Genomic DNA, 14,322 nt, shown 5'->3' with positions numbered 1-14,322 from the left:
TCTGACTCCTGTGTAGGAACAAGCTCTATGAGGGTCTGCAGTAGTGAGCGATGTCAAGAGAAGTATGGCTTACTATATCCATCTTATCCCTCGGCTTTCCATTTGCTCTCTTCCCACCATCCTCCTTTCCTGGATGGTTTCTTTAGTAGAGCCCAGAAACCCACAGATTAGTATTCTTCTCAAGTGCTATTGAGTTGTGTTTTAGATGCATGGACCATGAAATACACGGGTCTTGGTTAGGAGTGGTGGACTCATAGCTGAGAGATCCAGTCTCAGTTTCTAACTTTTCTGATTGTTTAGAATCGATAGTGACGTCTTTTTTTTTTTAGCCCAAAGAGTTTATACCTCTCATAACTATTACTAGGAAAGCTAAATGCTCAGTGTAACTTAAGTTCTGAATGTTACAGTTGGTATGTCCATAAGCTATACCACATTAGTGTCTTTGGGCTTGAAGATAGAAATACAGTCTACAAGAAATGCACATCTTTTTATTTATAAAAGTTTCTACTACTTGAGCTTATTATGAAGATGAAAAGGAAAAGCCTTGTCAAACCCTCAGCACTGTGGAGCCTAGAGCAAGCCCCTGTTTCAACTGCAACTACTATTCTATATGCTTCTGCATTCTTCTTTTTTGTCTTACGAATGTATATTGCAGATTTTGTATTTTAATGAATGTTATTTGAACACAGATAAATGTACCTTTTTGCCTTATTGGCTTTTTTAGAATTTTCTAGTTTATGATGTGACTTACAAATTACTGGTTTTATAAATGATTGATATTAATTTTGGAATTAGTGGGCTTTTTTTTTTTCTTTTCTAATCTTATTGTCTTTTTCAGAAAAAACAAAGAGAATTCGAAGAATACATCAGAGACAAATACATCACTGCCAAAGCTGACTTCAGGACGCTTCTGAAAGAGACCAAATTTATAACATACAGGTGTGTGCAGTGGGATGTTTCATGTCCGCAGTCACTGTCTTTACTAGTCCTTACGCTAATGGCCAAGGCGTACTTGGCATTCACACACATGTTGACATTATTAACTTTTAAGAAGCAGCAACAGCAGCCAACTTGTATCAGAGGCCAAAGATGGCCAGCCCACCTGTACCTTACTGGTTTTTTTTGGTTTTTTTTTTGGTTTTTTTTTTTTAAAGAAAGGGCCCAGATGTCAGTTCTTATTTTGTGTTACCCATCCATTTTTTAAACAGACTTCTATTTTCACTTCAGTGCTTTTTTAGGAGTGCCCCCAATTATGTAAGGATTGTGTTTTGTGAAGAGACTTTTAAATAATCCTTCGCTATCAGTTATCTTTGCCTCCTCTGGAGCCTGCTCAGTGTTGCTGAACGTTCTGAAGCTTGAAGTCATCTAAGCTCAGCAGAAACATTTTTTTCTCAGAGGAAACCAGTTTGCTGGATAGTTTTAAGTAAAAATTTTAGATTATAAACTCAGAGCTTTAAAACAAGATTTCTCTGTAACATACCCCGTCGTTCCCCAGCGATTCTTATCAGGAGAGTGATCTGACATTGATTAGTAACCTGTGCAGGAAACCATTGTTGGTCCATGCTCCAGCTTTTCTTCCGTTAAGAGAAATTCAAAGCATCTTAATGAAGGGTATGCGCACGGGAGGCTAGGTAGTGCTGAGGGTGTGGTTTTTAGGTATTTTGTCATTGGATTTTTTGGTCAGGATCCTTAATGTTTTGCATCAGCTTGGGCTTTTAAATTAGATGTGAAGTAAGACTTCTTTCTACATTTTTGTAGTTAATTTAGTGAAAGATGTGAAAGTGAAAGCTTGTGAAAGATGCTGGGATTGGCAGCCCCGCAGACTGAAGTCCTCTGTTCATCCACAGAACAGGTACAGCACGGGCAAGATTCACCCACCCACCCTCAGCCCTGGTCTGGAGGGACCACCAGTAGGGGTGGGAGGGTAATTCAGCTTCTGAGGCCCTTTCACTCCTTGGAGTCTTTGCTGAGGTGACTTACAAAGGTGACCATTGCAGTGAAATTTTTCTTAAAAAAAAAAAAAAAGTGGAAACACAATTAGGAACTAGATGGACATTTCCAGCTCATATCTTCAAGGCCTGTGAACAGCAGTCAGTAATTCTTGGACTTCTTTTCTTATTTCAGATCCAAAAAGCTAATCCAGGAATCTGATCAGCACCTGAAAGATGTAGAAAAAATTTTGCAGAACGACAAACGGTATCTAGTACTAGACTGTGTGCCGGAGGAGAGGCGGAAACTGATTGTGGCGTATGTGGACGACCTGGACCGCCGGGGCCCACCCCCACCTCCCACAGCGTCAGAGCCCACCAGGCGATCAACAAAATAATTCTGCATACTCTTCCACAGGGGTATCTATTAATTCAAAATGCTTGCATGAGCCAATTTTCAGGTTTTTTACATGTATGTGCATTAGTCAAACTATTGCAAAACCATCTGACGAACAGAAGGAGAAGCATTCGTGAACAGTTGCTGAACAGAGAACACTTTGGAAATATTTATGCTTTTCTTTGTGTGGCATGATTGACATACATACTCAAATATAGGCTGTCTCTAGTAAATCTAAACTCCTGAAGCTAAAAATCATCCCTTTATGAGGTGTGGAAGTCAGTGACTTGGTGACGTTCCTTCTAGCAGTGTTATACATGCAAGATGTAAGAGCATTTGTGGTTTGAACTTGCAAGATACAAACACCACAGACTCCAAGAAAACCTAAGTTGGGGTTTGTTTTGATTTTGTTTTTTTAAAGCGGGTAAAAGAGAAAACACTGAAAATTGAATTCTTATCTTCCAGAGGTTAAGATTATTATAATGGACATACTTTTACCTTTGTCTCTAAAGAACACTTTAGTTTTATTTGTTCACGTATGTGCTTTGATTATCCCTCTGAATTAGAGGCCAAGTCTTGTTTAGCCTAAGAGAAGATTTATTAGGAATTTCTTCTCAGGTATGGAACCACGGCCTAACTAACATGTAGGCCAGACTAGAACTGCTGGTTAAACACGTTCACCATTAAGTGATCTTTATCGATATTCTGGATTAGGCAACAGATGACCTTCCTGGGTGTTCCCTGTAAACTGTACTCCTGTTTGAATGTTAAACTTTTGTTTCTAAAGTTTAATTTTAAGATGTTTGAATGTTCAGTTTATGTATTTGAACTACAATAAACCAGCCCTTTTTCTATATGTGGATTGTATATGATTATGTTACATAATTTATAAAAACTTTTAAAAAACCTGTTCTTAAAAGCAGCAGCAAATGTAATTTGATACCAAAAAAAGTTGACTTTAAGTCTTAAATATCACAGTTTTGAGACTTGAAGATAATAATAAATTATTTGCAGTGTCAAAGGCCGGGATTTGTAAAGAACCATGTTGGTGCTCAGTCTCAGCAATATCTTTCTGCTTTGTAGCAAGAAGCTGATTTTTATTTTCTTGTTTTTGCCTTTTTATATGAATATATTGACAGTTAACGCTCCTGGCATCCTCTCAACGTGCTGTGCGCACTGCACCGGGGAGCTTCACCTCTGATCCCCAGCCGCTCTGCAGTCTTACCTCCCAGCTTAAAAAGATCCCTGTCTCATTCCTTCATAGGGTCCTGGTGTCAGTGTACCACATGAATAAATGTTTAGAAAAGTGCACGTCAAGAGTATAATCTATTTTTTCTGTTAATCTTACACATACTGTGATTGTAACAAAGCTAAAAAGAGGGAACACCAGCAGATCTGTGTTTATGTTACATGCATAGACACGCATCACACACACAATCACATCTGGGTTACTTAGTGCTTAGCTCAAACACATTATATGCCATAAAACTTACATGGACTTGGTATGTCGTGACCTGGATTTGATTATTTCACTAGGGTCTTAACCTGTAAAATTGCTAATTAACAGGACTTTTTTTTCTTTTTTCCTCTTTTTCATTTTTTTAATGTAGTTTATTTTTATAAGTTTATTGAGTGATTTTTAAGTTCTCTGAGGAGTGAAACTGAGGTGTTTGATAAAAGAGACACGACTATTATAAAAATAGGACTGTCCTGCACAAGGTGAAGCTCCTGCACTGTTTTGTTATTTGAATTCCTCATAGTATTTTGCTTCTCACAGTAGGGAAGTGTGAAGAAACCGGTCTGGCGATACCTAATTCCCTACCGTTGTAAAGTATTTGGGGTTGGTTGCTCATGTAAGTTGCAAATCAAACTCTTCTGTGCCCATTTCTTTAAGGGATCAAGCCAGGACTTTGTGTGTTCGGTTCCGAATGAAAGGGTTGTTGTACTTAGACTGTGTTTCAGTATCTGCCCCTGGATTTGCTGCTTATCAGCAGACTCTTTAAAAATGAATGATTCAGTTTACCCTGAGACCTGTGTGAAGGTCTCACCGCCCATCAAGACCATTGTGCTGAGTGATTTTGATGAAAAGGAGCATTCACAACAGACTTTAATTCTCCAAAACTATCTGAAGTGAAACAATTGTCTTTATTTGTTTATAAGTTAAAATATCGAACACTGGAATCTTGCATCCTACATTTACTATATATAATCATACTATATATAATGTACATAAAAATATTTAACTCAAATAGTTTATCACAGATAACCTTATTTTTGTATAACCTATCACAAAAACAATATTTTGGATACTTAGGTTAAATTGTACTTTATGTGATCATGTGAGCCTTAGAATAAAATTTGTAATGAACCAAGTAAAAAGAAAACAGCCCTATCTTCTGTGTTAAAACAGACCATGACCGTTTGTGAAAAGAAAAACCAAAAAAATCCACAGACCGAACATTTAAAAAAAAAAAATTCCATCCACAGCGTATTTTTTATATTTCAAATTCTTCATTGCTTGCCTTAAAGACAGTTTCTCCCCCCGAGGGAATCCTTCAGTGAGAACGCCCCGGAGTTCATTACAGAGTAATCAGGAACCATGAGTAAATGTCCTTGCTGTTTTTAATAGGACAGGAAATGTATCATAAGCACGTTTTTGGGGGTGTGCTTTAATGTGCTGTAAAATGAACAGTTATTACCTGTTCAAGTTGTACTGGTAGTATGTTTGGGACACAAAATTTAATTGTATTGCTTCTCTTTCTGAGTTGCCCTTGTTTTTTTGTTTTCTTACTGTTGTTCATCTTTATAACTTAACGGAGGCATTTTAAAAGTGGAGCAGGGTTCAAGTTCAGTGTTACGGGTATGCAGTGCCATTTAACAAGAAGGCTCATCTGGGTCCCCCCTTTATAATTCTATTTGATGATTGCCTTCAGTAATTAATACCTATATCATTAGCCATGGCTTACAGTTTATCTTGAGAGGAAGGAGATATTGGGAGGAACAGATTGATCTCAGCTTGTAGAAGAGTAAACTGCCTCCTGTATTTGGGAGGAATAGATAATTGGGAAGAGAGAGAAGGGTCATTTTTTTAAAGTTCTTTCTCCATGTCAATATAGAATGTCACTCTGAGCTGCTAAAATCCTCAGACTCAGACACTGAAGACTCACTGAGGTGGCATTTAAAAGATCAGAGAAGCAGGTTTTAGTATAAGGTGAAGTTTGGATTTACTTAAACCAGCCAAAAGAGGCTGTGATTTGAAATTAGCCCAGAGCTGGAGTAAGGAGATGTTCCTTAGTCTGCAACCCTCAGCCTCAGAAATTCTGCAGAGATTTTCGTCAAGTAAATTATTTTAAGCAAATGAAGGTAACTCATTGAAATTGATTCGTTAGTATGTTCAAGACAAAAATCTCCTGTGGACGTAGATTTTGAGTTTTTGTTCGTGTGGAATAAAGTTTGGTGGGTGAAGTTGGGGCCAAAGCAGGTTCGGAGGAAGCCAGAGGGGAAGGGGTTCAGCTTTCGACAGACAAGCTCCGCAGCAACGGGTACAGCAGCCCCTGGACAGTGACCACAGCCGGGCGCTCACCATGTGCAGCACAGTTCTTGGGCAGCCGGGTGTTAATTCTGAAACATAATTACTGCTCTTAACATGGCATTCTCTCTACTTACCAAATTGCACATTTTGGAAATGCAAACTGGGAAGCAATTTTTGTAATTAATTCCTAAAGGTAATTCTATCATGTTTTATATGGTAAAGTCAGCCATATTGATCAGTAGCAGTACAAGTAAATACAATGACCACAATTTGCTTTGCTTTGAAACCTAGTCCTTTATCACTCTCCTGTCTCTCGATCTTCATGTTCCCAGGGGATAGGGTCATTGTCTTGTACACAAGGGTTTGTGTCCCTCTCGTGCCAAAACTGCTCCACGTCGGGGAGGGTGGGAGCCTCTGCCTTCTCCGTTTTCTCTTTTCTGGAGGAGGGAGAGCCAGTTTTCTCTTGCTCAGGGATGGATGTTGGGGACTCTGGCGAGGGAACATTGTCGGGAAGGACCTCCGAGTGACCGGCTGGTGGTTCCTGAGACGCCGAGGCAGCTGGGTGCTTTTTGGCTCTCACCCATTTCCATAAGCCCTTCAGGCATGCCTTGAACTCCCCTGACATCATGAGAAAAATGAGAGGATTTGCCGAAGAGGTGGAAAACATGAGGACTTGAGACAGGGCTATAAAGCCCTGCGGCGGGGCCGGGCCGCCAGCCTTCAGGTGCCACATCCACAGCCACGCTACCCACTCGGGGAGCCACAGAACAGCCGAGGCGATGGCAGTGCTGAGCAGCATCACCGTGAGCTGCTTGGAGCGCATCTGGTTTCTAAGATGCCTAGTCTTAGTGCCTCGTTTTTGGCATTGGCCATAAGCTCTCCAGAAATAAAAGCTGGCAGAGAGTAAAGGAAGGCAAAACACCAGGAGAGGGTAGAGCTTACCAAACACTGATGCAAACACTTCGGTCTCCGCGGGCACGTCCACGAGGCACATCTCCACGCCTGCGAGAACCCTGCTGGTGCTGAAGAAGCATTCTGGCAGGGGCAGCAGGCCGGCCGCCGCCCAGATGGCCGCCAGCACCGACCAGATGGTGCAGCTGTGGACGCTGACTTGCTTGGCTGGGTCGCTGGCGTACACGAAGCATACTTTGGCCACTGCAACGATTGTCAGGCTCTTGGCTGCCATGCACGTGTGGACGAACCAGTCGGAGGATTTGCAGAGAAACCAGCCCAGATCCCAGACGGCCCTGGAGTACGCGGCAGCTCGGACGGGCGCAGAGAACAGCAGCAATGAGAGATCCGCCAGGCTGAGATTGAGGATCAGGGAGTGGATCAGGGAGGGCTTTCCCTTCCAGGCGCTGTGAAGGAGGGTGCCAATCACACACAGGTTCCCCACGAAGCCCGCCAGGCAGACGGCCACCAGCAGAGCCGGGACCAGGGCCCTCCAGTCCTTGGAGTCGGAGGGCAGGTACCCGCCAGCAAAGTGGAGGTGAGCCAAGGACACGTTCATGGTGCTGGAGTTGGAGCCTGGGAAGGCGGCTGCAGGCATTGCCTTTTCCATCCGGCACCTCCTTACAGAAGTCAGCTGCTTTGTGTCTTTTTGCCTTGGCTCTTTCGCTTAGAAAATAAATACGCTGTCGTCAGTGTCAAATGACACCTCTGGACCCTCCCCTTGCTTTCTGAGAGCAGGATGTGGAAGAAAGTTGACTTACTGAGCTCTTCTCGGGCAGCAGGGCGCATGGTTGCTGCTCATTAGCAAGTCTAACATCAAAGCGTCACCCCATGGAGAAAAACCCCAGTGTACCCATAAATGATAAATGAAGAGCACATACATGTAAGTGGGATAGGTTCCTGGGGGGCCACCAGAGCCAGTCAAGGCGGCTGTTTCCAACACCCCGACTGCCGCCTGTAATTCAGGCAACAGCACACCTGAGTCCCCGAAACGAAAGCACCACCACCACCTGGAGACCGTGGCCCAGCGGACCTGGCGCAGGCCGGGGCAGATTTCTTCCCCCTTAGAAGCTGAGCAGCCTTCAGAGGAGGGATGATCCTATTTGCAGACTGTGATCGGAAAAAAAAATAAAAATGATGGGACCAGGGAGAGCTTGTGGTTTAGGATGAAGCCTCGAAAGGCAGTGCGAGGCAGGGGGAAAGGGAGACAGTGCTGGGACTCCGCATTCGCTGCCTCCCACGCCTGGTTCCTCCGGCTTGAAAACGGGCTTCCACACTCATGCCGAGACCCTAGCAACAGGGCCGCCGCCACCCCACATGCCTCAGCTGGGTCCCAGGCTGCTGTTCCCGGCTGGCAGGGGGGCTGCACCCATAGTGAGGATGCCAAGGGGTAGCTCCTGCAAACTCAGAAGTGCTAATCAAAACAAAATCTGAGCTGTAAACTTTTTTTAAGTCACAAGGAACCACAGGCAGCTTAATCTTCAAAAGAACCCAGACCAAGCAAATTGGTGGCCAAGCTTTTAAGTGGCTTCTGACAAAAGCAGAGCTAAGTGTGATTTCCCACCAGGTCTGGGCGAAGCTTACCCTATAGCTCCGTTCCAGGGAAGGGTGAATGGTGCAGGGAGACCTCGGAGATACATGGGGTTCAGCTCCAGGCTTCCACAATGAAGTATTGTAATAAAGTGAGTCATCTTTTTGCTGGTGGACGGTCTTGATTTCAATTTGTGAAAAAATGCAGCATCCGTGGAGCGTAATAAAGAGGTGTACGCCTGTAGTGACTGACAATCGGGTGCTGAGTGAGCTCTGAGTGCACATCTCTGTGTTACCTGTTCCATGCACCGGATCTTCCCAGCTGGAGAGGGTGCTATTACTCCTAAAGGCCACGGCGTCGAGGCATAGAGGTGAAACGGCTTGCCTGGGGTCTGAAGATCACACAGCTAGGAGATAACAGTTGGGAGAGAGGCCCCCAGGGTCTGACCCAGAGTGGGGTCCCTCGGCCGTCAGCTGTCCTGCCCGCTAAGGAGGCTGTGGGCTACTGACTTCCTTAAGCACCGTGGCTGTGAAATTGGTAGATTTCAGCTCAACAGCATATGTTGAGCCCATTGGCACCGAAAACAGAGCTCCCAGCCCCTTCCTCCTCTGAGCCCCGCACAGTGCCGGCCCCTGGGAGCCCGTGGGGTGGAGGGTCCCTTTCCTTGAGGGCCTACATTCTGGTTGGAAAGATGACCCACCAGGAAAGGTCAACGACCGTGCTGCAAGAGTCCTGGCTGCTGATGCCGGGATGGGGGCCACCTGGAGCAAATGGAGAGCCGGTGGGGAAGAGTCAGGCGGAGGCTCGGGCGGGGACCGGAATCCAAGCTGAGGCCTCGCCACACGCCCACCCGCTCGCCTCCACCGGAGCCTCTTTGGAGCTGGTCACCGCTGTGCGTGCGCGGCCCTGCATGGAGAGCCCCAGAAGACGGCTGCTTCCCATCAGGGCCCTTAGCGCGCTCTGCTGCAGGCCTCTGAGAGCTGGCCTCGCCCTCGGCCTCCGGGCTCCCAGGCTGAGCCCCGCAGGTGGGGCTGGGCCGGGGCGGGGGCCAGGCGGGGCTGCAGACCAGCTGCGGCTCTTTGGCGCGTGGAACACGCGCGGCTCAGTCTGCGTGGGCAGCGCATCCGGTGGCCCTCAGTTTGCAATCGCTTCACCACCCCTCGCCCCCGCTCCCAAAGCTGATAAAAGGCCGTAGGGCGCGGTCGGTGCTTCCTTCTTTGCCCACGGCCTGGCTTCGCCGAGGCCCCTTTCCCCCGACCTCTTTCTTGGACGGCTGTTACCTTGCTGTGGTGGAGCATCTTCTGCTGTGGCGCCTTCCTGCGTGGCGCGTCCCGGTCACTTGGCCTCCGGTGTCCTGGGGTGTGGCTCCAGGCTGCAGGTGCCAGCTGAGTGACAGTCCATCTCTAAGGTAAGTTGAGTAGATCTGGCCGGGTCTGAATGGCCACCCCTACAAGACAGCACCCCCTCCCCTGCCCCATCCCCCTTTCCGCCGCTGGGTCCCCAGCTCTTAAGACCACTGTAGGGAAGGTGATGGAAGGAGATGGGTTGTGCTGTTCGTTACAAAACTCAGCAAGTCTAGAAAGGCAGGTGATGATTTTGTCCCGTTAGCAAATATCAGTGACAGTTTACTGTGCATTTGAGTGTGTTTCCGGACCTGATGGCCACCCTGTGTGTTTCCAGTGCCACAGACTGGGAATCAGGAGATCTGAACCCTGTCCCTGAAAAACGAGACTCTTGGATCTTGGATCTAGAAGGGGGCTTTTTGGATTGTCTGGGTGGAACCTTTATTTTCCAGGTGTGGTGACAGATGCTCAGACAGTGTAAGTGCCTTGTCCGGGTCACTGGTTCCTTGGTAGCAGGGCACCAGCTGGGCTCCAGGGGTCTCAGCCGCCAGAGTGATGCTTTTTCGTTTTCCACGGGGTTTGGCACCTTTCTCCTGCCAGGGCCTTTTGCCTTTGAGGTAACTCACGTTTCGACTTTGTGGGGAATAAAATCTGGACATAGATGTGAGGGCTCTTTGGGAAGCAAGAGGATGGTACCACCAAGAGGTGGCTGCCTGGGGCCAGCGTGTGCAGAACTCGCAACTTGCTTGGCAAAAAAGATCACCTGTGGTCCTATCCAAACAGCTGTGGTTGACATGGTGATGTATTTCCTATTAACTCTTTTTTTTTTCTTTGCAAGAGCTTGTTTGCTGTTTACATTGTTACGTGCACATTATAATGGCAGCTGTGAATTTTGTTATAATGTGATCAGAGGCCCTGGTCAACCAAAAAGACCCTGGAGAGGACGGACTCCCAGGGATTGATGTCACCATAAAGAGGATGGCGCAGGTTGCTGTCTCGTAGGGGCACATTGTCCGGAAAGAACAGCCTTTTCAGCAAGGAAAGGACTGAAATATCTATGTGGGCCCCGAACGGTTAAGATCATGCTTCGGACTTAATAAGCCCATCCCTGCCTACAGTTTTGTAGGCTGTCCTTTGCTGTGGGACCTTCCTGAGTGACACGTCCCTGTCCCATCATTTAGAGAAAAATCTAGGTGTTAAAAATCAAAATCAAAACTCCATTGCCACCATCACCTTATAATTTTTTTCACATTCTTTAAAAAAAAATCTTTATTGAGATATAATTCACATACCATACAGTTCGCCCATTTAAAGTGTCCAGCTGAGTGGTTTGGGGCATTTACTCTTCTCGCGTTCTTGCTGGGTGGCTGGCGAGGCGATGGGCTCCCTTCAGGGCCGGCTCTGGGCTATGCCCGCCAAGTCCAGCAGGTGGCACTGCATCTTCCCACGCGGTTCAGACACCCCGGGGGGGCGTGAGCTGGGGAAGGACCGCCCAGCAGAGACCCCCCTGAACCTGACTCCTGGGCAGCGTGCGAAGAAAGGACAGTCCGCTGCTGGCCCTGAGCCCCAGACCTTGCCTTCCTTTTTAAATGGGAGAGGCAGTCCTTGCGGCCTATAGGTTTGCCCTTCATGTCTACTCTTGGGAGGGAAAAAAGTTTATAAAATTGTTTTTAGTCACTCCCCCCAAACACAATATCGTACTCTGACTCTTTGAAAGAAAAGATGTTTGGGTGGAAGCGAAAAAAGGCCACAGTTACTTCAACCTGTGTATAAAATGTTGGTCGGTCGGCTTTTCTGCTGAGTGCATTAAAACGAAAATTTTAAACACTTTTCAGTCCCTCATTACAGATCCTTGGTGAAAGTTCAGGAAATTCTAAACTTTTTCTTCTAAAGCTACCGTCTGTATTGTTTTTACCCCTTTGTTCAGGAGTTGTCATCGAAAAGTTAAAATACGCACGTTCAAGTTATTCTCACAAAGCCTGTAATTTTTGCGCTCATAAAAAATTTTAAAATTACGTAGAGGAGGTGACAATGTCATCATTTTGTGGAAGAAACCGAAGCGTCCAGAGGTTTAGACTTGTTGGTAGTTACAAAGCTCACAAGGTGCTGAACCGACAGAGACCCTGGGTTTCTGCCCTGGCTCCAGCTCTGCCCACCAGATCAGCTGCCTCCAATAGGGAGCTGTTTTCAGGTGTCCTGGCTTAGTGTCTATTGCTGCCGTAATAAGTGCCATGAAGTTAGCAGCTTAAAACAACACAAATCGCCTTACGGTCCCGGGGATCAGAAGTCCTAAAATCAAGGTGTCGGCCCGGCTGCATTCCCGCTGGAGGCTCTAGGGGAGAACCCACTTCTCTGCCTCTTCTAGCTTTCAGAGGCGGCCCGCACCCCTTGACGCTTGGCCCCCTCCTCCGTCTGCAAGACCAGCAGCACAGCATCTACCCCTCCCCACTTCTGCTTTCATCGCCTCTCCCACTCTGACCCTACTGCCTCCCCCTTGCACAGGACCCTTGGGACTGCCTTGGGCCCACTGGATAATCCAGGATAGTCTCCCCCATCCCAAAATCCTTAATCACACCCACCAAGTTCCTTTTGCCACGTAAGGCAAATATTCACAGGTTCCGGGATTAGGGCATAGACCTCTTGGGGGGGGGGGGGGGAGCTATTATACTGTCTTTCACATATTCTAAAAATGTTCGGTGGTAGTGAACTTGGGAATGCTGGACTAAACAAAGTAGAATAGGACTCCTCTGCACCTTAAAAAATAATCACTATAGCTTACATTTGTTGAGACTTTAGTATTTGCAAAGCACTCTGCTAAATTTTACATGTATTACGTCATTTTGTTCTCGTGGCAATATCGAGGAGCTCTGCTTCCATTGATCCGTGAAGGAACGGAGGTTCAAAGTTAAGTAACTTGCTCAAGGTCACCCTGCTGCTAAATGGCAGAGCTGAGATTCCAACTCGGATTGATCTGATGCTAGAGCCTGAGGCTTGGAGATTCGAAATGTTAATATTCTAATATGTAAGGCAGGGGGTTTAGGATGCAGAACTTTCCAGATTAATTTAGCCGGATTAATCATAGCATCCTACCTGGCTAGTGTTCTTCAGAAACTTCGCGAAATGGTAAACTCGGTGGCCTTTAGAGCAATGTTACCCAAGAGAACTCCCTGTGATGGTGGGAACGTTCCGCAGCTGCCCAATATGGTAGCCACGAGCCACACGTGGCCACTGAGCACTTCAAATGGGGTTAGGACAGCTGAGAGGTTGAAATTACATTTTTATTTAATTTTAGTTATTTAAATGGCAATAGTCACATCGGACAGCACAGCTATTCTTCCATAGCTAACGTTCAAGTCTAGCCCAGGCCCATGTGGTTACCTTACTTTCAAGCCTCGCACTGTATTTGACAGTGAATTGCAATCAGCTGTCATTTGAAGAATGGTGATTAAAAGCTTTAGAAAATGCTTCTGGAAAGGATGCGCCTTTGTGGTGGGAGATAATGTATAACAGAGTCTCAGGTGTCACAGGAGTCGCCAGTGGGAACTTGTAGGCCGTTGAGTCCTAGACTTTGACGGAGCTGCCTGGGGTGTTGGTTAGAGCGATAAACTCTGCTGAGGACAGATGTCCCAGCTGAAGAACTCCTCAATCATTTAGCAAGAATCTCTGAAGCTGTTCTAGAAATTGTGGGCAAGTCAAGGAAGTGGGACAAAGGACCCGTTAAATCTTTGAAGCCACTATTTGGGGAAGTGACATAGGTGCTTTGGTGAAAAGATCACCCGTAAGGTTACATAAGACAAGTTAATGAAGGTTAAGGCCAATGGTGTTCACACTTTTATTAAATCTTAGGCTGAAGCTCAGTACCTGCAGCAGGCAGAAGGGGGGCCTGTGTGTTTGAAGCAGGGTTGGGCGGAATCAAGGCCCTATTTTCCCAGACCATGCCCCCCATCACTTATTGCTGAGGCCCTTGAGGCACCTCCCTGAAACTCCAGGGTGCACGAGCCCCAGATGGGATCTAGAAAAGAGTGTCAAAGCTCAGAGGCAGGAGAGTCCTGGGTTTCTCAGGGAAGGCTGCGCGGGGAAGGTGAGACGTGATACCTCCCGCGTATCTCTAGATGTGTATTTTCAGAAACTCTTTATATATGTAAAAGATCCCACTAGATGCCGTTGTAAATTTGCCTTTTCTTTTCGTATGATGCCATAAGTAACCCTTCAGTGTTATCAATAGATCTTCTTCTTTAAAATGGCTGCGAAGTGTTCTTTGGTGTATCCGCATGGGACAGGGAGAGGTGTCCCTAAGATCCATGTCACGGCCTGAGCCAGGCCATTCCCATCAACCTTAGGTATATTCTTTACTCAGAGCCAGCCTGAGCAATTACTGTTTAGAAAGAGCCACCTTTGCCTGCACACCCCAGATGACACTGGGGACGACTGGCGTTAAATCTTGCTGCGGTATTTTGTATTTGTGTCACGTGGGCACAGGGATTCCATGGATAATTGGGTTGTATTAAGTCCCTGAGTGCTTCACGTGACTGTTTCAAGGTCTTTCCCAGTCAGTTTTGGGCACCCCCTTGCATGAAGTAACCGAGCCAAGGTGACATGACTAGCGGGTGACAGGCCTGGAATTTGAACCCAGGCTGCCT

The 14,322-nt window shown here is 46.3% G+C and overlaps 2 protein-coding genes across 7 annotated transcripts in view; one reads left to right on the top strand and one right to left on the bottom strand.

Annotated features, from left to right (window-relative positions):
• TCERG1 (transcription elongation regulator 1) overlaps positions 1–3,181 on the top strand; it is a 61,130-nt gene extending 57,949 nt beyond the window's left edge. For 5 of the 6 annotated variants that reach the window (XM_087816284.1, XM_016202916.2, XM_087816285.1 and 2 more), the window contains 2 exons: positions 839–939; positions 2,125–3,181. In XM_087816284.1, coding sequence (XP_087672410.1) covers positions 839–939; positions 2,125–2,326 — 303 coding nt within the window. In that variant the 3' untranslated portion in view covers positions 2,327–3,181. Of the gene's footprint in view, positions 1–838; positions 940–1,758; positions 1,853–2,124 lie in introns of all 6 variants that reach the window. The other variant, XR_015714386.1, reaches the window with a different exon arrangement.
• A 2,974-nt stretch (positions 3,182–6,155) lies between these two features.
• On the bottom strand, positions 6,156–7,418 carry GPR151 (G protein-coupled receptor 151). The gene has a single exon (XM_016202904.2). The coding sequence runs from the start codon at positions 7,416–7,418 to the stop codon at positions 6,156–6,158; it is 1,263 nt and encodes a 420-aa protein (XP_016058390.1).
• Between the last annotated feature and the right edge of the window lie 6,904 nt (positions 7,419–14,322).

This window comes from Miniopterus natalensis, chromosome 4, assembly GCF_054644295.1.
Source record: "Miniopterus natalensis isolate mMinNat1 chromosome 4, mMinNat1.hap1, whole genome shotgun sequence".
NCBI classification, from domain to species: Eukaryota; Metazoa; Chordata; class Mammalia; order Chiroptera; family Miniopteridae; genus Miniopterus; species Miniopterus natalensis.
This window is presented reverse-complemented; position numbering and strand designations above follow the sequence as displayed.